We start from the raw sequence: 23,309 nt of genomic DNA, 5'->3' as shown, positions 1-23,309 counted from the left end.
GGGCCGTGTGTGGCGGCGGGGGCGGCTGTACGGGTTGCCCGGGCCCAGGAGGCCGCCGCCCTTTGCCCTCGCCGCCGGCGGGCAGCCCTCGGGGCCCTGGGTGGTGTCCCAACGGGGCCTCCAGCTCCTGTTCAGGGGAGGGCCCGGGGGAAGCGGCAGCCAGGACGGCCTGGAGGGCGGCGAGGAGGGTGGAGCGGGCGGCGAGGAAGGCGGCGGCCTCCCCGGCGACGGTTCGAGCGGCCCCCCAGTGGTGACGGCGCTTGCCCCGCTCATGGTCCCCGAGCACGTCCCGCACGTGCCCCTGGTCGCTGTGACCCGGAACCCCGTTTTCCCCCGCTTCATCAAGATAATTGAGGTGAGGGGGCAGGGCGGGGGCGGCCTGGGCTCCGTGCGCCGGTATTTGCTTGTCTGGCAGAAGGCACAAAGGGTCGCAAGGAGGCGACGGTAGCCTACGTTGGAAGAGACCCGTTTTGTTTCCGTTCAAATCGATGGGCCAAAGGGTTTAACTCTGCACAAGAAGAAAACTTATATTGGGTGGGATCCCTGGCAGACGACGTGCATTTTGGGTTACCAGCCTCTGGGTAGGTCCTGGAGATCTAGACGACACAGATCAGTTCCCCTGGAGAAAATGGCAGCTCTACAGGGTGAACTCTGTGGTATAAAACTCCTCTGAGGACTCTGCCTGGGCTCCACCCCCAAATCTCCAGAAATTATCAACCCAGAGTTGGCAGTGCTGTGCTTTATATGCCAGAGGTTCCAGACTCACGCTCTGGCCTTTGAATTCAGATGGGGGAGGGAGGGGGTATGCCAAACCACTACTCGTCAGGAAATAAGACCTTTTTTCTGCCTGAGACACTGGAGAGCAGCTGCCCAGCAGTAGGCTCACACATTTAGCAAAGAGACCTACAGCTCTCTGTGGAAGTCCCCGCAGAAGATTGCCATCTCTGGTTGCTCTTGCTAGAGGTATTCTCATTGCTGAAAGTGGAAAGTGCCGTCAAGTCATAGCTGTCTTCCAGTAGTGTTTTCAAGGCAAGAGATGTTCAGAGATGGTTTGCCAGAGCCTGCCTCCATCACAACCCTGGTATTCCTTGGAGGTCTCCCATCCAGGGCCAACTCTGCTTAGCTTCCAAGGTCTGATGAGATCAGGCTATCCAGGTCGGGACATTCTCATCACTGCCCCAGCCTAAATTGGGGAGCAGTTTATTTTGTGTCTGTTGACTCCTTCATAGTGTTGGCGTTGTATAAATAATCAGTCATTGCCCCCCAAAATGATTCCAGAATCTGAGGGAGGTTAAAAACTGGCGTGGAAAGCCAATGAAAGGGAAAGTGATTTCAAAAATAGATCTGGGATCAAAAGAAATTGATTTGTGGAGAAACATTCTGTTTAGAAGCACAGCCACCAGTTACGAATGCTATTAACCCAACTCTCTGCTGGGAAATTGTCTCTGAACTGGTGTTTCCTCCAGTCATATTTCCATAGTGAGGCTTGATGTGTGTTGTAAAGCTGCCTGCTCTGCTGCCTTTAAGGCTGAGTTGGAGGTTCCCCTGGATCCTGGGCTGTTGGATTTGTCCATTCACTTTACATATCACTTCAGCTTGATGTGGCTTCAGGAATTGTGTGTTCAGAGTGAAACCTGACTTTTTTTGAAGGCAGGGTCCTTGAGCCGAGTCATAAATCTTCTGTTCTGTTTTCCACCCTGAAAATCTAGTGGTTGCCTTCTTAGTGCAGCTTCAAGGTCTTTTTTGGGGGGGGGTGTGCGTGTGTGGAAGATTTGGTGATTATTTTGTTGTTTCCAGGATTGCTTTTTGCCGGTCATATTACAAGAGGCAATCGGTTAGAAAGGGGTGTCTCATTGTGAGGGAGACCAATCCATTTGTGCATGCATTAATCTTTACTACAAGCTTGGTGGATGAATCTGGTTTGAAACTAGTTGGTACTTGTCGTGCCCCTTGGCCCCTACAGGAAAAGCATGCTTTCATTTCCTCCTGTTGCCTAGGAGATGTTCTGGGATTTGAGGACATGACACTCAAGTTAGTAATTTGATGGAATTTCATCTTTCATAATCTTTTGTGCTCATCTCTGGAAACTTTTTAAAAAGCTCTTCAGTAGAGTTGTTGGAGGGGCAACTCACTGTTAGTTCCCTGTCAAGTGTGATGCTGTGGCCTTGGTGATGTTGAAGCCTGAGATGGGTCTCTGTGTGTCCTTGTAAAGCTGGCCTTGTACAATCCTGCTTGAAAGGCCCCAGGGTTTGCTTCAAAGGCACTGATAACCCCAGGGTATACCAAGGGCACAATTACTAAGAAATCCCACTGCGTGACAGGGCAAGGAGATAGCAGTGCATATGCAAAGAGAAAAATTTGGCAGAGCTGTAGTTGAGCTCCTGCAGAGTTCCTTCCTTTGTTCCCTGAAGATCTGGTGTGATAACAGAAGCCTTCCCTGTTGGGGGAGGGGGGGAATGAAGCTTTAAATCTAGTCACAGAAGCTCTTTTAAGGCGAAGCCTTCAGTGCAGTTTAGCCTTGCCAAGTGGAAATCACTTTTTGGGATGAGGAACACTCTTGGTATAAGAATTTTATAAATGTCCGATTACAGCACAAAAAAGGTCCATGTTGCCAGCAGCCAGCAATGGCCAACTGGCTGCTGCTTGGAAGTTTTCGGGCAAGATATGAAAGCGACAGTTCTGCTGTGCTACTCTATAGCATCTGTAGTCAGAGGTGTGTGACCTCAGACATGGAGGTTCCATATATAACAGGGTAATCACGGTCGATGAGCACCCACATTGTATGTAACCCCCTCCCTCATGGACGGGCTCATGGCAGCTGGGGAGGGGGCTGGTTTGTGTGGGGAAAACAGCATCGGGGACAGGGTTGTACTCTTCCTCCTCCCCGTCCCTCAGCATCACCCTTGATCCAGGTTGGAGGAGAGCACTGTTCCTTTTTCTTAGCATTAAAAAGACCATAGGAGACCTGTGTATCATCTACCTGCCTCCCAGATCCTTCATTGTGTCTCACAGCATTGCTTTCATGCTTAGGTGAAAAACAAGAAGCTGGTGGAGCTGCTGAGGAGAAAGGTCCGCCTGGCCCAGCCCTACGCCGGAGTCTTTCTCAAGAAGGATGACAAGTGAGTAGCAGCCGTTTGGAGACTTATCGTTGCCTGCAGTTGCCTGCTCTGCTGATTGGCGTGGGGCCCCTTGTGCAATGGAACAGGGCAGGGGGGCTCTGCTTTTCTTTCTGTATCTCAAAAGGCAACCTGTTCTGAGCAGTGTTCCCTCTAAGCTGTGGAGTCCTGTGTGCAAGAATTCTACTTTCTGAGCTACTGGCATTAAAGTTGTGAACGAGCGATTTGGCTGCTGCATAAATTAGTTTGCTCTGGAGCTGTCCTTCGTGAGCTAAGACAAAAAGGTGTGAGCTGGAGGCTAAAAAACTGTGAGCTAGCTCACACCAACTCAGAGGGAACACTGGTTCCGAGTTACCTCCCTGCAGTGATGTGGGTTTTCCTGAAAAAAATTCACTGGAAGATTTTCCAGTGGCCCAAACAGGCTTTGTTATGTGGCCCAAATCTGCTTTGTTATGTCTGCTTTTAAAAATTCTTGTTTACAAAATATATCCTGTAGTAATTATTTGGCTCTCCAAAATAACAAATGCTTGAATTTCCTGTGTGCAAAAATTCTACTTTGTGAGCTACTGGCATTAAAGTTGTGAGCAAGCGATTTGGCTGCTGCATAAATTAGTTCACTCTGGAGCCATCCTTCCTGAGCTAAGACAAAAAGGTGTGAGCTGGAGGCTAAAAAACTGTGAGCTAGCTCACAGCAACTCAGAGGGAACACTGGTTCCGAGTTACGTACCGAGTTGCAGTGATGTGGGTTTTCCTGAAAAATTTTAACTGGAAGATTTTCCAGTGGCATGATCTGCTTTGTCATGTCTGTTTTTAAAAATCCTTGTTTACAAAATATATCCTGTAGTAATTATTTGGTTCTCCAAAATAACAAATCCTTGAATTGAGCTGAAATATTTGATTATGGAAGAAAACAAATCAAGCATGGTTCGAATGTTATTTTTGAGACCAGTTCAAAGCTTTATGTGGAAATGATTATTATTATTTTTAGTAACACCTTCAAAGCTATAAGGACAGTGTAGCATGTACTTTGTCTAAAATTTACAAAAAACCCTGAGGGCACTGAACCTGTTGACCCCCTAAGAGTGCAGTATCCAAGGGAGAGCAACTTCAATCACAGCCCCACTGAAATCAATGAGCTTTGATTAGAGTAACTCTGCATAGGATTGTCTCACAATTTTAGCACCCTTGGGAACTTGTGGGCGTGGCTGTCCCCCTGACCTGCTTCAGTAGCGTCCAACTCTTGTCCATGGAGGCCACTGGGGCACGTCATCATTTGCAGCACTTATTAGCTCCATATTGGATTGGGCATTGGAAGAGCACTTCCGCCATGTGCCAGGAGACATACAAATCATAATTTTAGCTTTTCTTTTTATTTGACCCGTGTAGCTACTCAGGTGATTTCTTTAATCTGGATTAGTATAAAGATTTGTGGTTGCTTTTTCACCCCCTCTCCTGCTTTTACAAATCAATAAAATATATGTTGCCTAGGCCAGTAATTTCCAACTGGGGACCAGTGGGGGTTGGGGTACATGGAGTTACTGCAAGGGGTCTGTGAATCCATATGCATACTGAGAATATGTCATTTTGATCTTCTTAGGCCCCTGCCACATGGGGGGGACACAAAAGAAACACGCTGTGGCGGGATCACATTGATCCCCTGAGCCACGGCGCATTCCCTGGGAAGCGATGAAGGGGAACGGGAGACTGCCAAACTGCGCATGTCTGAGCATGCGCAGTTCAGGCAGGAGCCGGGGATGCGCCGGCAGAAAGACGGGCCGGCGATCCCATGGCCGGCCTTGATGCGGCCGTTGTGGATGAACCACCTCAGTAGGTGGTTCATTTTTGATGCGTCTCTTCGGGGGAAGGGCCGGATCGGGGACGGGTGTGCAACGCTGCCCAGATGTTGCAGTGGGATCGCGCCCGTTTGCTCCGGCCCACTCCCGGCCCAAAACCCCTCGTGTGGACAGGGCCTTATTTTGTATTTTCAGTCAATGGATACTAATAATACAACTACTATCGGGGGGGTGTTTCCACAATTTTTTTGATGCTGCAAAGGGGTCCTTATACTTGAAATGGTTGGGAGCCACTGGCCTAGGCTATGGCTCTTTGTCAGGATAATTTTGCACTTAGATCGTCAGCTTCTCAATACCTCAGTATTGGTCCCCTGGCAAGAGGAGCACAATAGCCATAATCCTGGATTCACCTCATGTATAGCACAACATTAATGATGGTAAAGGATCTTTACATCCATTTTTGCTCTTGTTAGTATTTATATACACAAAACCTTCACCATTAAGTAACTTAAAAATGTAAAGTAGCAGCACTTAATTCTATGCGGACATTTTATAAACTGCAAGAGAGTATTTTGCTGGTCGATTAAATTGCTTTCCCATACAGGTGCTCAGGCAAGGAGTTGGATATCAGAGAACTGGACTTTGAATTCTGAAATAGTCATATTTGTGTTTTCCAGAAATTACCTTGCATTACGATGATCTTTAACGTCATCTTGCAGTCCCACAATTCAACTCACTAGTTTATTTTTATAAAAAGCAGCTGCAAGGGTACTTTTCTCGTTGCTAAATACTCTTAAGTAATGTACACTTAATAGATCTGTGTACCTTGTTAACCCATTTTTGTTACTTTTCATTGTGAAATTGATAGATCAGTTTTAATAGGTATACAGTCATCAGGTATATAATGGTGTAGTCATTAACCAGCAAACTGCATCTTTGGATTGTTTTCTCTTCCTGTCTTTCTCCAGGGCTTCCTGACCCTGCTTCGGCCTCCAGTTGACATATTTCTCATATCAGTTGCCATAAGCCAGGCTTCTCTACTAGATACCTCAAGGCCAAACTATCTGGAGGCCCCTTTTGTCCAGCCTTCCTGTTTATTTACTTGCATTACTTGGCTGTGGCCTGCAGAGGCACTCTCAGATGATGTCTTTAGCAGAGTGTGTAGCAATAGCGCTCTCTTGCTTGCTCTCTCTCATGCTTTACCTCTCAGGAATAATCACCTGAAAAACATTAATGGCATTGTTGAAACTGCTGAGCATGGCAAATAACGGACTCAGCAGGGGAAGCCACTAATTGTTGCTAGTTTTACAAAACAGCAGATCTTCGAAGTGGGAAATGTCCTGTGGAGAAATAAAGCGCTGGAAAATCTGTAAATTTTTCTGCCCCACCTCTCTGCTTTCCTAAAATTCGAAGCTGTCTGTTTATAATGTTGGTTAACTGCCTTTCTACATTGTGGAGTCCAAGACGGTGAACAATGTAAATAAAACAACAATTATAAAAATACGTGGAAGTGCCACAATTTAAAATCTCCAATTAGGACTGGCAATAAATTAAAACATTGAATTAGTCAAATGCAGTCTTAAATAAAACTACCTTCAACTACCTCCTAAAGGTCAGAAGGGAGGGAACCAGATTCACCTCCCCAAGGAAGTTGTTCATAATCGTGGGGCTGCCACCAAATGGGCCCTCTTTCATGGGACAGGCAGGAGGGTTTCTCACCGTGATCCGAATCGCTAGGCAGGAAGGTACAGGAGAAGATGGCTATTGCCTTGTGTCATCCAGATCTCTGTGATTGGGGTGCAAAGCCCACTGAGAGTTTTGTGCCCCTGGAAATAAAAGGGCAACTAGTCATTTAAAAAGTGCAGATTCTGTGCTTGTCAAAGGAGAGCAGGGGTGGGTGGGCCCTTCTGCTCTGCGCCTTCAGCCCAATGAGACCCTGTTTTGATTCTCTGTTTCCAGCAATGAGTCAGATGTGGTGGAGAGCCTGGAGGAAATCTACCAGATGGGGACTTTTGTCCAGATCCACGAAATGCAGGACTTGGGGGACAGGCTGCGGATGATTGTCATGGGACACCGGAGGTAAGCCCCAAGGTCGATGGCCCCTTGGCAGCTCATGTCCCTTGAGGAAAGGCAGGATAGAAAGGACGTTGCCTGAACGGGGAAGGCTTCCCACTCTCAGGCCAGGTCTTCCCAGCAGTTAAAGACTGAGCGGTTACAAAATCAGCCAAGGGCCAAAGTGCGGCTGGATGTCAAAGCCCTGTGACGCAGCCTGCTGACTGCTGAGCCCTGCACTTCCTGGTGTGCTTGGATGTTGAGCCCGAGCCACGGTGGCCTGAAAGGTCATTGCACAGATGCCCCTCGCCCTCCTCTGGCAGGGCCCTGCCGTTCCTGACCCCTGGGGAGTAAGGGATGCTCTTGACTGAGCCATAGTGTGCTGGGGTGGGGCAGCAAGGCCAGAGTCGGAATGGGAACGTTGTGATTCTGTGTGTTGCATTTGTGAAGGCTGCCAGGTGCCCTCCTATGACAGTGGGAAGGTCAGCCCAGCCCAGAACTACACTGGAACCTCCCAAGGCATCAGCAGCCCCCCTTCCTGAGCCTGCTCCCCCTCTCTTCTCCTGGGCTGCAGGATTCGCATAAACAGGAAGCTGGAGGTGGACCCGGAAGAGGCTGACGCTGACGGCAGGCAGAAGCCCCGCAGGAAGCACAAACACTCCAAACGGGAGGCCAGGGAGCAGCCAGAGGTGCCGGAGCCAATGCTGCAGCCCCTGGAGGCGACCCCAAGCGAGGTGCTCATGGTCGAAGTGGACAACGTGGCCCACGAGGATTTCGAGATGACAGAAGAGGTCAAGGTGAGTGAGGGGGCCTGGGCAGGACGTCCGGCAGCACCAGGGCCTCCGCGGGCCTGGCCTTGCGGGTGGGAGACTTCAGAGGGTTTGTGGCTGGGCACCAGGGGAGGCAGGGAGAAGATCCCTCTGGGCCCTGACGGTGCCCTTGGTGTGTGTCTGCAGGCTCTCACGGCGGAAATTGTCAAGACCATCCGGGACATCATTGCCTTGAATCCCCTTTACAGGTCTGTTCCCCCTCCCCCCCAATATGTTAAGCGTGTGGTGGGTTTTTTGCTCATAAAAATTAACACACACACACACAGTTTGGCTTGGAGTTGCTGATGCGGGTGTTTTCTGAGTCTTGCAAACAGGTGCAGAGAGCCTCACTGGCAGGCGTTTCTGGCACCTCGGGGGGGGGGGGCAAGGAGCCCATCCTCATCCAATAGGTTTGGAACCTGAGGCCCCAATTCCTCTGGCTCAGGAAGCCTTTCCGTGGTGCGAGAGGATCTTGAAAAGGTCTCTCTGCTAGGGGGTCCGTCACTTTTCCCTGCAGGCAGTTCGTGACAAGCCTGATCTACGCGTATCTCACACTTTTTCATCCTCCTCCTCCTTCAAAGAATGCCAGGCAATATCTGTAGTCTTCCTTTCCATTGTATCCTGACATCCAGCCAGGCTGGAAGAGCGTGATTGGCCCAGGGTCACTCAATGAACGTCATTGCAGGGCGGGGGCTCAAGAGGCTGGAACTCCCTGCTCCTAGTTCAACACTGACTGCTACGACGTGCTGCTGACTCTCATAGACTGATATGTCAATCCATGTCAATCTCTCATTGAGGGAGGGGCTCGGCTCGGTGTTAGAGCACCTGCTTGGCATACAGGAGGTCCCAGGTTAAATCCCAGCATTTCTAGTCAACGGATTCTGGCAATAGGTGATGTGAAAGACCTTTGCTCGAGACCCTGGAGAACCAGTCTGAGTAGACCATACTGACCTGGATGGACCAAGGGGGGGAAGTCTGATTTGGTATAAGGCAGCTTCCTTTGTTTCCTGTGAGATTCCACTGGAGGTGAGTGACTGACCCGCGTCCTTCAATTGGTTGTGGTTGCTTGCCATCAGACCCTCCATACTGGTGCTCTTTTGAGTCACCGGGAGAATCGTGTAAGAAAGCTTGGGAAAAACAGTGGCTGAATAAGGAAAGCGCGCTTCGGTGGGGTGGTTTATCATTTACAGTTCTTGTGGGTTTCTGTCTCGGGAATGAACAAATCAGTAGACATCCTTAGCTTTTAGCCGTGTGTCTGGCTGGTCAGGAAAACCTTGGGAATCTGCCACTTTGTGGGTAGGCATGAAGTTTGATCCTTTTCTGCCCCACAAGGGAGGAGTAGAAGGTTGTAGAGCTCTCTCTGGAGTTCTGTCGAGTGCAGCCTGTGAGGCGTTTCGAGCGCTTGTATTGAGAACCCGTGTTTCAGATTGTATCTTCTCCCCCCCCCCTTTTGCTCAGCGAATGGTGGTGCCTTCCTCCAGCCACCTGCGTTGGAGGGACGTGGGCTGAGCAGAGGGGCAGGACAGGATCCAGCGATGGTTCCAAAGGGATGGCTGTGCTCTGACCCCTCTTTCTCCTTCCGCTGGGTCTTTCCAGAGAGTCTGTGCTTCAGATGATGCAGGCTGGGCAGAGAGTGGTAGATAACCCCATCTATTTGAGTGACATGGGGGCGGCATTGACAGGGGCGGAGTCGCATGAGCTGCAGGACATCCTGGAAGAAACTCAGGTGAGGAGCAGCCCCCAGTTCCCCTCCCGCCTCTGCCTGTTGCACGGCAAGAGTGCAAACAAAGGTGCCTTTTCTCTTCCAGATTCCCAAACGCCTATACAAAGCATTGTCTCTTCTCAAGAAAGAGTATGAACTGAGCAAGCTCCAGCAGCGGCTTGGACGGGAGGTGAGCACCGGAAGCAGAGGGTCCCTTGGTGGCCTGGAGGTGTTGAGCCCAGCACCCCATGCCCCAGAGCCTCTCTTAGAGAGCCAGTTTGGTGTAGTGGTTAAAGAGTGGCGGACTCTAATCTGGGAGAACCGGGTTTGATTCCCCACTCCTCCACATGCAGCCAGCTGGGTGACCTTGGGTCAGTCACAGTTCTCTCAGATCTGTTCTCTCAGGAGCAGTTCTCGAAAGAGCTCTCTCAGCCCCACCTACCTCCCAGCGTGTCTGTTCTGGGGAGAGGAAGAGAAGGAGATTGTAAGCCACTCTGAGACTCCAAGTGAAGGGCGGGGTATAAATCCAATCTCTTCTTCTCCTTCTTCTTCTCCTCTTTTTTGCTGGCTCCCCAGGAGTGAGGAAGATGTGGAGGGGTCAGGAATGAGCTTGGGATAAGGGACTGGTTCTGAAGGGCCTAAGGGGGGGGGGGTGGCTTTGGTCTGTGGTGTCCTGCTGGGACTGAAGATTGAGCAAACCAGAGGTGCCCAGCTGGATCAGACCAAGTATAGTCTGTTAAGTCCAGCAGAGGCCAGCTTCCCTTGTGGTTTGCCTTCCCCTGCCCACTCAAGCGGTTGGCATTTGAGGTATTCCTGTCGAAGAATATGGAGGCTCTGTTGAGATACCTTGGCTGACGACTGTTGCCAGACCTCCCTCTCCTGTTCCGTGCCTTTCTCTAAAAGCCGCCTGAGTCATTGGCATTGCTACACCCTGTGTCAGTGAGTTTCATAAGTTAATTCTGCATTTCTTTTGCTTGTCTTGAATCTCTTGCCATCTCCCCCAGTTGTAGTGTTACGGGAGAGGGAGATCAGGTCCCCCCCCCCCTCCTCACCATGTGTAATTTCATGTGCCTCTGTTACATCTTCCTCCACCCATCATCTTTCTTCTCAGCTGAAGAGCCCTGAGCTCTCTGCCCTAGGAAAAGTGTAACAACCAGCGGCACTCGAGTCTGTGGGTTGTGGAGAGCCCCATTCACAGAGAGCCATTGACCAAAAAGGCCACGTGGCTGCTGTCTGCCCCGGGCAGCACCCGAAACCTGTGTGAACTATAATATATATTCTCCTTCTAATGATCAGAGTACCTCTGAGCATCTAAGCATTATCTTTCCCCACTACTAGGGTTTCTTTAAAAACAGGCTAGCATTCAACGGTGCTGTGTCCCATTCTGTGATCTTATTCAGCTGCATTTGTTTGACCCAGCCTGGAACGTAAAACCCCTGAGTCTGCACAGCCTTCATATAACTGTCATGGGCAAGTTCTGTTGTCTTTAGGCCCACAGCAATGAGGAAATGATTCCAGTTTCCCAAGGAACTGGCCCCTTTCCTCGAACATGGGATGTGTGCTACACTGAGGAACGGTGCTCAGAAAGGCCAAGGGCGGCTCCCGAGCCACTGAGTGAGCATCACTGCCCTAGATTAATTTGAAACACACACACACACACCCCAGTTCTATACCTTTCCCAGCTGCTTTGATGCCCCTCCTGGAGTCTTGGTCAGGTTGCAGGTGGGGTATTGCAGGCCTGCTGGAAGAGGTGGCCCAACCCCTCCCTCTTCTGCAGGTGGAGGAGAAGATCAAGCAGACTCATCGCAAGTACCTCCTGCAAGAGCAGCTGAAGATCATCAAGAAGGAGCTCGGCCTGGAGAAGGAGGACAAAGACGCCATCGAGGAGAAGTTCCGGGAGCGCCTGAACGAGCTGGTGGTGCCCAAGCACATCATGGAGGTGATCGATGAGGAGCTGAACAAGCTGGGCCTCCTCGACAACCACTCCTCGGAGTTCAAGTGAGCCTCCCTCGCTGCCAGAAGGCGGCCTAGCTCTCCTCACGAGGGCACTGTCTCCTCCCGCCCTTCCTCCCACTAACTCAGGGCAGCACAGGAGGGTCGTCTTCCTCCACCCTGGAGGCAGGCGAGAGGGACAGGGACCAAGCCAAGGCCACCCAGGAAGTCCCAGCATCTGCCAGGCACACATGCTGGTGTGTGTGTGTGTATGTGGGGGCAACTGGACCGAGATGTTGACCCCCCTGCTTGTTAGGTTCCTGGAGGTATCCTATTGGTCACTGGGGGGCAAAAGGATGCCGAACTAGATGGATCTTTGGTCAGATCCAGCAGAGCTGCTGTTAGGCCTAAATGCCCTTTCGCTAGGGTAACTAAATAAGAGGTTCTGTGTACAGAGGCTGCCTATCTTTGGCAATCGAAGAACAGGAGAAGCCCATTGGTTGTGGCCAATACTCCCTCTAAGCTGCGGAGTTTTGTGAGCACAAATTCTACTCTGTGAGCTGCTGGCATTAAAGTTGTGAGCGAGCGATTTGGCTACTGCATAAATTAGTTTGCTCTGGAGCCATTGTTCCTGAGCCAAGACAAGAATGTGTGAGCCGGAGGCTAAAGAACTGTGAGCTAGCTCACACTAACTCAGCTTAGAGGGAACACTGGTTGTGGCCTCTTTGAGGCCTGTGAGAAACAGGATGCCGGCAAGCTGGGACTGAGGGGGGATGTGACAGGGCTTTATAGAATAATGCACAGAGCAGGGAAAGTAAATAGAGAAGATTTTTTCCCTTCGTTTCAAACCTAGAACCTGGGGGCAACTGGTGAAGTTAATGGGCAGTGGATTCAGGAGAGACAGAAGGAAATACTTCTCAGCAAGTCATTGTGGAATTTGCTGCCAGAGGATGTAGCGGTGGTCACAGGCAGAGGCAGTTTTAAAAGGGGATTAGACAAATGCGTGGCGCAGAGGTCAATCAATCCTGGTGCCCAAAATGGAACCTCCATGTTCAGAGGCAGTAAACCTCTGAATACCAGTTCCAGAGGCTACATCAGGGGAAGGCCCCAGCCTCTGTGCCCTGTTATTGGACTTGCGGAGGAACTGCTTGGCCACCGTGTGAGGCAGGATGCTGGGCTAGAAGGACCACTGGTCTGATCCAGCAGGGCTCTTATGTTCTTAAGAGTTGCTCATAGGTTTTTATGAGGCTCTGCTGTTCCCGTGAGTGGTTTGATGTCTGGCTGCACCAAACCTTTTTTCTGCTGCTGCTGCTCTGGAGCTGGGCGCTTCCCGTGGGCTCTGCTGATGTTCTGTGTCGGCTTCCTTAGTGTCACCCGCAACTACCTGGACTGGCTGACATCCATCCCTTGGGGCAAGTGCAGTGAGGAGAACTTGGAGCTGGCCCGAGCGCAGGCCGTCTTGGAGGAGGATCATTACGGCATGGAGGATGTCAAAAAGAGAGTGCTGGTAAGTGGCAGCCTGGCCGGTGCTGGAGCAGCCCAGGGGCCTTTGTGGCCAAGGGAACCCACGGCTGTTGCTCCCGCCCCATCACCCTGTGTCAGTCAAGGCTTGGAAGATGGGAAGTGTGGGATGGCCATCTCTTTTCCTCCAAGCCACAGAAGGGGCCTTTTCTGGTCCCCCAGAGGAGACTTTTTTGCTCTGTTAAAGACTGGGGCAAGGGCCTCCGACAGAGAGGGGGCTTGGGTACTCACTGCTTTATGTGCTGAAGGTCTGAGGCCAAAAGGATTGCAGGTGGCAGGTTGGGGCAAGGCCCTTCCTGGGGGTGAGACCTGGAGAGTTGGATGAGACACAACTGAACTGAGGTGCTCATCGGTCTCAGTTTCCCCCAAGAGACTCTGGCCGCACTTCCTGCGCTGCCTCCCTGTCGGGCTCAAGAGAAGGCAGCTTCAAGTGTTTGTTAAACTTCCCCCTTCACATTTCTAAGACATGGCCAAGTTCTTTACACGTTGAATGCAAGCCAGTAACATATTGTTTTCATACAAACCTTTATATATCTACAATGAAAAGGAATCTGTGAGCATGGGACCATGGTGCATGCTGCCCCACGACCCAAGGAATCTGGAAAGAATCTGGGTTAGCAAACCCCAGGCATTTGACCCACTTGCATCCATACAGTTGACACTAGAGGGCACCCCTGATATTTAAATGGCAGGCCACTGTGGTGCAGGGAGCCAGTACGGCGTAGGGGGGAGACCCAGGTTAAAATCTGCACTTGCGACCTGGAAGCTGACTGGGTGACCTTGGGCCAGGCACCCCCCCTCTCAGTTTAACCCACCCCACAGGGTTGTTGTGAGGATAAATCAGAAGAGAATGACATAAGCCACTTTTGGTCCCCTCTGGGGAGAAAGGCAGGGTATAAAAGAGGACCAGTTTGGTGTAGTGGTTACTCTAATCTGGGAAAACCGGGTTTGATTCCCCACTCCTCCACATGCAGCCAGCTGGGTGACCTTGGGTCAGTCACAAGTTCTCTCAGAGTTCTCTCAGCCCCACCTACCTCACAGGGTGTCTGTGTGTGGGGAGGGGAAAGGGGATTGTAAGCCGCTCTGAGACTCCTTCGGGTAGTGAAGAGTGGGGTATGAATCCAATATCTTCCTATTCTTCTAAATAAAAATAAGAGTCATATGGTTGATATGTATCAGATCTGGCATTATTTCATTAATATAGCTCTTGAACAATGATGATATTTACTGAAATCTGATTACAGATCTATCATTGAGGCAAATTTCAATGGGGAACTGAATATGCAAATCCAGAAAACAGCCTGGCAAGAAAGACTAAACATGATGTTAAACTTCTTAAAACGCTGGATTACAATGAATACAAAAAAAGTTATTTGCAGTTATTGGGTGCATAGTAGTCCCCCCACCCCACATTGGGGTTCTAAAATGCAGAGAGGGGTGAGGCAGCCAGGGGCAAAGAGTCACTCTGAAACTTTGAGGGAGAATGGGGGGCACAGCCCTCTAAAAATGACACCGTGGGGTCCAAAGGAGGGATTCAGATCAATGCTCCCTCTAAGCCACGGAGTCTTCTTGTGAGCAAAAATTTTACTTTGTGAGCTCCTGGCATTAAAGTTGTGAGCGAGCAATTTGGCTACTGCACAAATTAGTTTGCGCTGAAGCTATCCTTCCTGAGCTGAGACAAAAAGGTGTGAGCCAGAGGCTAAAGAACTGTGAGCTAGCTCACACTAACTCAGCTTAGAGGGAACACTAGTTCAGATATGTGCTCTGAACACAGAGAGCTGCCTTGTGTGGCGTGAGGGCCTGTGAGCCTTTAACTGGAGGTGGGGGGGGGGGCTGGACCCCTACACCTTTTGCCCACAAAGCAGGTTCTTGACCACTGAGTTATCATGTCCCGTAGCATTCTGAGCCTCCACTGAGGGACAGAGTTGGCGAGGGGCACCCTGATCTCGGTAACTTCTGCCAGCGCTCAGGGCATCTCCATCTGCTCATTGGGAGAGCTGGCACTGCTTACGTAAAAGCTCTCGGTCCTTTCACACAATACAGGGTCTCTGGGGCTGTCACAGGGACTCGGCCTGAGACATCTGTGCCTTCTGGATACACTCAAACCAGTTTGGGTGCCTGTCCCTTGCAGGAGTTCATAGCAGTCAGCCAGCTCCGAGGATCCACGCAAGGCAAGATCCTCTGCTTCTATGGCCCGCCGGGGGTCGGCAAGACCAGCATCGCCCGCTCCATCGCCCGGGCCCTGAACCGTGAATATTTCCGCTTCAGCGTCGGAGGAATGACTGACGTAGCAGAGATCAAAGGACACAGGTGCGTGCTTGGGTTGCCTGCCCTCCTCCTCCTCCAAGGGATTGCCATTAGTGCAGGACACGAAGTGGGGTCCACGTCACTTACTGGGGTGTCTCCAAACTGTCCATCTGTAGAAGCTTTCCTGTGTCCCTGCAGCCTCTCCCAGTCTGTGGGAGGATCACTCCTGGCTTTGCAGGATCTCTACCGATTGGAGGGCTGGGAAGAGAATGGACAAGAGGACGAAAGAGACTCTTTTCTTGAATGGGGCTATTCTTGCGGAAGAAGGGATCCCTACAGATCCCTCAGCCCACGTGGCCATTCCTCCACGTGGGTCCTGCAGCCCTGGGAATGACCTCCTCCATCAGCATCGCCAGGCCCCAGAGCGGCAACATGGTCTCAACTGGATCCCCCCGAAGAGAGCACAGCCCCACTCGCAGCTAGTCGCTCAGCATCAGCCAGGCTCACTGCCTTCCCCAGTAGCAGAACACCTCTTTGGTCTGACATGAACATCAGTTTGGTACCCCCACCCCCGAGGCTGTGGCTTCAGACGCTGGGCCAGGACCTGGCTGCTTCCCCTCTCCGGTTCATAAAATGCAGCCGTTTCCTGTCAGGTAACACTGAACAAGCTTCCGTTTTGTTTTTCCCTTTGAGCAAATGTGTAGCATTATTGAGCAGCAGAGCCAAGTCCGGATTTTTCGGCAGTTGCACACACCATTCAGAGCCCGAGTCCCGATTTGCTATCAGGTGTCCCCAGGCATCCTCTTCCTCCTCCCTCTTGACCCGAGAGAGACATTTTGGGCCCACTTCTGTGTCCCAGCCGGCTGCCTATGCCTGTTCACTGCAGGGGAGGTGGGGATTTCAGAATTCTACTCAAGAAGAGGACAGATTCATTTCCCTTGGTTTGTTTGATGCCAGGACAGTCATCCATTCAAAGTCCCATTAATCGATCAGTTGCTTTAAATCTGTAGCAGTCGTGAGAGTCCCTCCCAGGAGGGGGGGGGGGGGGGGGAATGCCTCTTTGGGGGGGTGGCAGGAGGAATCTCACTCGTGCGGGAGGGGCAGCCCCTTCCTGAAAAGGGATCTGCCATGGTCTCACTTCCTGTTCTCGATGGACGAGTGTTGCCAGCCTAAGGAACTATGAAATGCTTTGAAATCTGCCAGCCGGTTTGGTGTCTGATTCTCACGCCTGGTCTGCGGCCAAACAGGAGGACGTACGTCGGCGCCATGCCGGGGAAGATCATTCAGTGCCTGAAGAAGACCAAGACGGAAAACCCCCTGATCTTAATCGACGAGGTAACTGTGCGCCGAGGCCCCCACGGGAAAGGTGACCCAGTGGACGGGTCCCCCCCTGACCAGGAGGGGCTGTTGCTTCTGTGTCGCAGGTGGACAAAATAGGGCGAGGCTACCAAGGAGACCCCTCCTCGGCGCTTCTCGAGCTGCTGGATCCAGAACAGAACGCCAACTTCTTGGACCATTACCTCGATGTACCCGTGGATTTATCCAAGGTACCGAGTCCTCTCCTCCGGGGTGTGTGTGTGCTGCAGTGCTGGTTGAGTGGGAGGGCGGGGAAGGGAGGAAGGGCAGGCTGTCTCCTGGGAGCAGCTGCAGGACCAAGAGCAAGGCCCGGGCCTGATGTCGAGTGGCCCGTGCTGGAAGGATCCTTGCTCTGCTCGAGGGAGCCGCTACCTTCCCGGGGGAGTGATGAGGAACGGGGGAGGGAGCCAGAAGGGCTGACCTGAAAGGTGGTCCCAGCCAGAGTCCCAGGGAGGCGGGGCCTGACGATTAGGCTGTTGTTCTCACCCCACCCCCAGGTTCTCTTCATTTGTACGGCCAACGTGACAGAAACAATCCCAGAGCCCCTGCGGGACAGGATGGAAGTGATCAACATCTCCGGCTACGTTGCCCAAGAGAAGCTGGCCATCGCGGAGGTAAGCCTGGCAGAGAGACTCGCCAGAATGGGGCCAGACTGATGAGGAGGAGGAGGAGGAGGCTGGAAACACCCAGAGCTGCCCACCTGAGGCCACCCGTGGAGTTGGAGGCACAGGGACAGGCTGTGGCTCAGTGGGAGAGCTTCTGCTCGGCATGCAAAAGATCCCAGGTTCAGTCCCTGCGGCAGCACCTCCACTTAAAAGGAGGCAGTCTGAAAGACCTACAGCCTGAGACCCGGGAGAGCCTGTCTGCATAGCCAGGGCTGACTGGCTGGCCTTGGTGGACCGATGGTCTCCGTCCACATAAGGCAGCTTCACGTGGACCTAATAAGGCCGATCCCCACCCCTGCATCTACGCAGGAAGAAATGTGTTAAGACTTCTGAAAACAGACAAGGAAGGGGTATTTGCTGGGCTTTGGGTGGTGGGTCTGAAAGTCCTGCTGCCAGATCCCAGCCCAGACTCGCCGTCCTGTCCCAGGCACGGGGTGGGCGGGTGGTGATCAGTCCAGGAAGGAGCATGGCGAGCCGGATCCCTCAGACCCCCCCCCCTCGATCTCCTAGCTGGGGTGAGCGAGGGGGGATGGACTGTTGGCTGCTGGGATACTGGGGAGTTGATTAATTCTGTTCACTGTCTGGACCCCGACACAGAGACAAAACAACACAAGGGGGTGGCTGAGAGAAGTTGGTCAGCCTGGGGTGTTGAGCAAAGAATATGGCCTGTGGGGGAGGAGATGCAAGGACTGCTTAGCCAGCAGGGAAACTGGGGAGGGGAGGGCGGCTGCCCAGTCTGAACCGCCAGGTGCTCCATCTCAGGTGGGGGGAGGTGGCGGCCGCTGTGGCCAAGAGCTGCCCAGGGGAGAGCCGCTCTTACTCCTGCCCTGCACTTGGTAACCAGGGCTTCTGTCTGTGTCCCCTTCGCAGAGGTACTTGGTCCCCCAGGCCCGTGCCCTGTGTGGGCTGGATGAGACCAAGGCCAGCATCACACCCGAAGTGCTGACCGTCCTCATCAAGCAGTACTGCCGGGAGAGCGGCGTCCGGAACCTGCAGAAGCAAGTGGAGAAGGTGGGGTTCCTCCTGCCCTGCATTTGGTAACCAGGGCTTCTGTCTGTGTCCCCTTCGCAGAGGTACTTGGTCCCCCAGGCCCGTGCCCTGTGTGGGCTGGATGAGACCAAGGCCAGCATCACACCCGAAGTGCTGACCGTCCTCATCAAGCAGTACTGCCGGGAGAGCGGCGTCCGGAACCTGCAGAAGCAAGTGGAGAAGGTGGGGGAGGGACAGGCAGCCCCCAGGGCCTGAGCTTCCAGTTTGGTGTAGTGGTTAAGTGCGCAGACTCTAATCTGGGAGAACCGGGTTTGATTCCCCACTCCTCCACTTGCACCTGCTGGATGACCTTGGGCAAGCCATAGTTCTGAGGAGCTGTTCCTGAAAAAGAGCAGTTTCTGTCAAGAGCTCTCTCAGCCCCACCTGCCTCACAGGGGAGGGGAAGGGAAAGGAGTTTGTAAGCTGCTCTGAGACTCCTGGGTAGTGAAGGGTGGGGTATAAATCCAATCTCCCCCCTCCTCCCCCTGCTGCCTCTTGCCTTAACCCGCCCTTCTCGCTCAGGTCCTTCGGAAATCCGCCTACAAGATCGTCAGCGGAGAAGCGGAGAAGGTGGAGGTGACGCCTGAGAACCTGCAGGACTTTGTGGGGAAGCCCATCTTCACGGTGGATCGGATGTACGACGTGACCCCTCCCGGGGTGGTGATGGGCCTCGCCTGGACAGCCATGGGTGAGGGCTGAAGCTGGGAGTGGAGGGGCCAGGGTTCAGATCCTCCCCTTGACCTTAGCGATGCAGCTAAAATAGGACTATGAGAAGAGGAGGGGGAGGGCAGGAGGGGCTCTTGGACTCCTCGGCCCAGGAGCTGCTCCCACCAGTTCCTTTCCGGTTTGCGGGGACCACCGAGCCTGGATTGGCCTGTAGCTGAGGTCAGCCTGGATGCTGCGCCCCAGCTTGGGATTCCTGCCTGCTGCTTTTGCAGGAGGCTCCACCTTGTTTATCGAGACGTCCCTGCGAAGGCCCAAGGACAAGGAGAGCAAGGAGGGCACCCTGGAGGTCACGGGGCAGCTGGGAGATGTGATGAAGGAGAGCGCCAAGATCGCATACACCTTCGCCCGCGCCTTCCTGATGCAGAAGGAGCCAGCCAATGACTTCCTGGTGACCTCCCATATCCATCTGCATGTGCCAGAGGTACGTGCGGCTCTGCCAGGTGCCCGCTTGGCACAAGGGTGGACAAAAACAGCTTGGAGGGAGGATCTGGCTGGCCGGGGGTGGCTCCTGGTCCCTGGGCTGGCAGCCCTCAGCTTTGAAGCTGTTTAGCATAGAGCAGGGGTGTCACACCGAAGGCCCAGTGGCCTGAACTGGCCTGCTCTTATCCTGCCCGCGAGCAACTAGTGCACGGGAGGGAACAGGAGGCTGCTGGAGGGGGGAGTGGGTAAAGCCACTCTGATTGTGGCTTCAGCACGGCAGAACAACCTCATCCGCAGTAGTCAAGCAGAACCCCTTGCGTTAATAGTGGCAGCCTCACTGGTAAGTTGGGAGCCGCCGCCGCCTTCATGCCAGCTCAGGGTTCCAAGACAAGGCCACACACCTCTCCACTCGGCCTGCAGCTCTGGGGATGCTGTCCTGGAGGGCCGTGGGGATCAGTGTTTGCATGTTTGTGTAGGGGTGTGTGCCGATGATTGTCTGCCGGGGCCTGCCGGTGGCCAACGCTGCTGCCATATTTGCACCCCCCATGCCGTGGCTGTGCTTTAGCCTATGGGGGGTGGGCGTTATTCGGCAGTTTCTTCCAGGGCCCCAGTCCTGCCACCGAGGACATGATTTGGCGGCCGGGCCTCCCTCCCCCATGGACCACCTAGTGACCTTCAGCTGGAAGTGGCTGCTGCCTCGTGTGTGTGTGTGTGGGGGGTGCTGACCATCTCCGGTTATACTGGTTGCTAGGTGGCCCGGGTCCTCCACCACATGTGCGGCCTGGTGCATGCAGTGGCTGCCCCCCCCCCCGATCTGGCGGCCTTGGGTCTGGGGCTGCTGCCGCCGCCACATGGAGGTGGCACGGCTTGCTGACAAGCTCTGGCCTGAACGCCTGGCATCCTCAGCTGCAGTTGGTCGCTACTGCACGGGCATCTCTGGCTTCTCAGGCTTTTCTTGGCCTGGGTCCCACTCTGGCCTCGGACCTGGGCCACTGCCCCCCCCCCCGCTTCTGAAGATGGGGGTGGGGGTCAGTTCAACTTGTCTTTCCAGTTCCCTTCCATGGTGGCTTGGGAGCAGGGGGGGTTACAACACTCAGCTACTTTATGTGTCACTCGAGGGGAGTGGGCGGAGCCACTCTGATTGTGGCTTCAGCATGGCGGAACAACCTCATCTGCAGCAGCCCAGCAGCATGGGAGCGTTTGCCCAGTGCTGCAGTGCTGGCTCTCCAGTCCACCCGTGTGGGTTTTCCTCTGCACCCCCTCAGGTGTTGCAGTAAGGACACACCAACTGGGGCTTACCAGCGGCTGTCCTTTATAAAGTTTGTATCTCCGGTACCTGGCATTATGCTTTATGGCACGCCCGGCCCAACAAAGTCATGCTGTTGTCAGATCCAGCCCTCATAACAAATGAATTTGACACCTCTTGAGAGAGCGTATAGTGCTTGGTGGCAGAGCCCTGACCGACCTTGGAGGGCCAACTAAAGCATGGAGTTTTCCCGGGGGGGGGGGGGGAGCTCGTGGCTCTAGTGATAAAGCACCTGCTTTGCAATGTCTGAACTCCTTTGGCCTCACCGTTGGGCTCATGCATGTAGCTCTTCACCTGTTGGTCTCTTCCCGGTAGGGCGCCACCCCCAAAGATGGACCTAGTGCCGGCTGCACGATAATCACTGCCCTGCTGTCTTTGGCAATGCATCGGCCTGCCAGGCAAAATGTGGCCATGACTGGGGAGGTGTCGCTGACAGGGAAGATCCTCCCTGTTGGGGGAATCAAGGAGAAGACCATTGCGGTAAGGCAAACCAGCATCCCTTCTCTTTGGGGGGGGGGGGGGGGAAAGGCACTGAATGGCTGTTGGCAGCCCACGGCCCCATGATAGTATCCGAGGGTAGGTGACGGGGCCTTTGTGGCGATTCCAGCAAAGAATCTTTTGGTCTGATCCTGCAATGCACTTCAACCCCAGAGCAGAGCTCTAGATAACTGGGCAGAGTTGTTCAGAGATCTTGAATCTGCATTCTGGCTTGGAAAAGAGCACATCCCTGAGCCACAGGATCCCAATAAAGGTGACATGAGATGGAAGTCAGCACGTCTTTCTGCTAAGAAAAGAGGGGAATCTTGCCACCCACTTGCAAACACACACACACACACCCCGATCTTCAGGCCAAGAAATGAGTTCAGGGGGCTTTGACAAGTGAGCCAAGCTGCACAATTTCTGACCTCCTCAACCAGAGCTGAGTGAAGATGTTCAGTTTGAAAGGACACGAGAATTAGCCTAGGAGATTCAGAAAGGGCTGTGGCTGCCCTTAAAGCAGTGGCCAGAAACCATCACTTAACTTGAAGGGCTTGGGGTTCCCTTTCTCTCTGGAGGTGACCCAGAGTCTGCCTTTCTTTTCCAGGCCAAGAGAGCTGGCGTCTCCTGCATGATCCTCCCCTCTGAAAACAAGAAGGATTACTCTGACCTTGCTGATTTCATCACTGAAGGACTGGAAGTACATTTTGTGGAGCACTATAATGAAATCTTTGACATTGTCTTCCCTGAGCTGGCTTCTGCAGGAGGGTGAACTCTGTAGCTTGGAGCCGCTCTCGGACAGGACCCAGCCTGACCTGCCTTCTGGATCAGGCGCCGGGAGGCTTGGGCTGGACAGAGAGGATGCTGGGAGACTGCTGCTGTGTAGCAACTGCCCCCTCACTGTGGCTTGGTTTGCTAGTGTCCCCAAGCAGCATTTTCCATACCAAATTATTTCAATTATGAAATGTTAATTAAAACAGGACTGTGACATCCTAGGCAGTCGGTTTGGGATTTTTCCGTCTCTCCTGCTGTTTTGAAATGAGTTGTATCACAGCTTCCACTGCCTCGTGCCCAGTTCACTCAGCAGCACTGAGCACTCTCGAAAATTCATCACGAAGTTGCATAGGACCTTCCCCGCAGCCGTGTTTGTTGCACTAGTGTGGCTCTGGCCAGGCAGTGAAGGGTCTGTTTGCACAGGATTGCGGACAGGACAGACTGTTTAAATCCACAGGGAACGTAAAGCCAGTTTAACCGGGGGGAGGGGGTCCACAAATGTGTGTGTGAACTGGTTGAACTGAACTCCTGGGCACTTCTAAGAGGAGTAAGTGGCTGGCCCTGGCAACAGTGTGTCCCATCCAGCGGCGTGTGGATGCCCCCAAAGGGATGCGCGTGTCCACTGCAGCTGCTTTTTCCAGGCACTGTTGATTCATGCACTTAAAATGGGACGGTGGTGGAATTATTTCCTCCCAGCAGGTTGGATCCTGTCTCCTAGAGCCTTCCTCTGCTCCAAAGGAGAAGATCCTCACGTGGGAAGAAAGTGCCACTCCTGGTGCAATTGAACCACCCCACTTTATTTGACCTTAACAAAATATGAAAACCCCCTCCCCTGATTTTCCTTTAAGCTCCTGGCGCATCTGCTGGCAGGAGTGTGAGTGGGCAGGCACTGGGGAGGGGAAGGCCAAGTCAAGCCACTGATACACCTGTCCTCCCATCAGTCAGTCTAATACCCTTTCTTAAAGTGGTCTATGTCTGTGGCTCTCACTAGATCCTCTGGTAGTGAATGCTAGACTTCAGTCACTTGTGTTGTATTAAGTATTTCCTGTTGTCTGTCCTGAATCTACTGCCCGTCATCTTCATTGGATGCCCTAGAGTTCTGGTACTGGGGGGGTGGGGGACGGGGACAGAAAGTTCTGACCACTCTTCTCCCATGCATAACTTCATAAAGCTTTACCTTGTCACTCACCCACCCTTTCTTCCATCTCTTTTCTAAACTGAAGGCCCTAGACCCCTTAGCCATTCGTCACAGAGGTGCCCCAGCCCCATAATCATCTTGGTTGCCCTCTTCCACCTCTGTAACATCCCCTTTGAGATACAGTGGCTAGAACTGCACACAGTATTCTGAATGAGGCTGCACGTCAGAGCAACACTGAGGCATTAC

At 52.9% G+C, this 23,309-nt stretch overlaps 1 protein-coding gene across 1 annotated transcript; it reads left to right on the top strand.

Moving 5' to 3' along the window:
- Window positions 1-41: 41 nt before the first annotated feature.
- Window positions 42-22,138, top strand: LONP1 (lon peptidase 1, mitochondrial). Its single transcript, XM_015412233.1, has 18 exons — window positions 42-355; window positions 3,031-3,119; window positions 6,869-6,988; window positions 7,536-7,758; window positions 7,918-7,979; window positions 9,367-9,496; window positions 9,579-9,662; window positions 11,250-11,470; window positions 12,773-12,911; window positions 15,057-15,235; window positions 16,420-16,507; window positions 16,597-16,719; window positions 17,026-17,142; window positions 18,064-18,204; window positions 18,745-18,910; window positions 19,161-19,369; window positions 20,990-21,154; window positions 21,759-22,138. Exons 1-18 carry the CDS (start codon window positions 272-274, stop codon window positions 21,921-21,923), a joined length of 2,505 nt encoding a protein of 834 aa, XP_015267719.1. The 5' UTR covers window positions 42-271; the 3' UTR covers window positions 21,924-22,138.
- Window positions 22,139-23,309: the final 1,171 nt, after the last annotated feature.

Source organism: Gekko japonicus, unplaced genomic scaffold (genome assembly GCF_001447785.1).
Source record: "Gekko japonicus isolate JY-2015 unplaced genomic scaffold, Gekko_japonicus_V1.1 scaffold2815, whole genome shotgun sequence".
NCBI lineage: Eukaryota > Metazoa > Chordata > Lepidosauria > Squamata > Gekkonidae > Gekko > Gekko japonicus.
The sequence above is the reverse complement of the archived record's forward strand: the minus strand, read 5'-3'. Positions and strand labels throughout refer to the sequence as shown.

Coding starts and splice junctions, on each gene's coding strand:
- LONP1 (XM_015412233.1), top strand. CDS start 272: ATGGTCCCCGAGCACGTCCCGCACGTGCCCCTGGTCGCTGTGACCCGG. Junction 3,120..6,868: donor TTTCTCAAGAAGGATGACAA/GTGAGTAGCAGC, acceptor CTCTGTTTCCAG/CAATGAGTCAGATGTGGTGG. Junction 12,912..15,056: donor ATGTCAAAAAGAGAGTGCTG/GTAAGTGGCAGC, acceptor TGTCCCTTGCAG/GAGTTCATAGCAGTCAGCCA.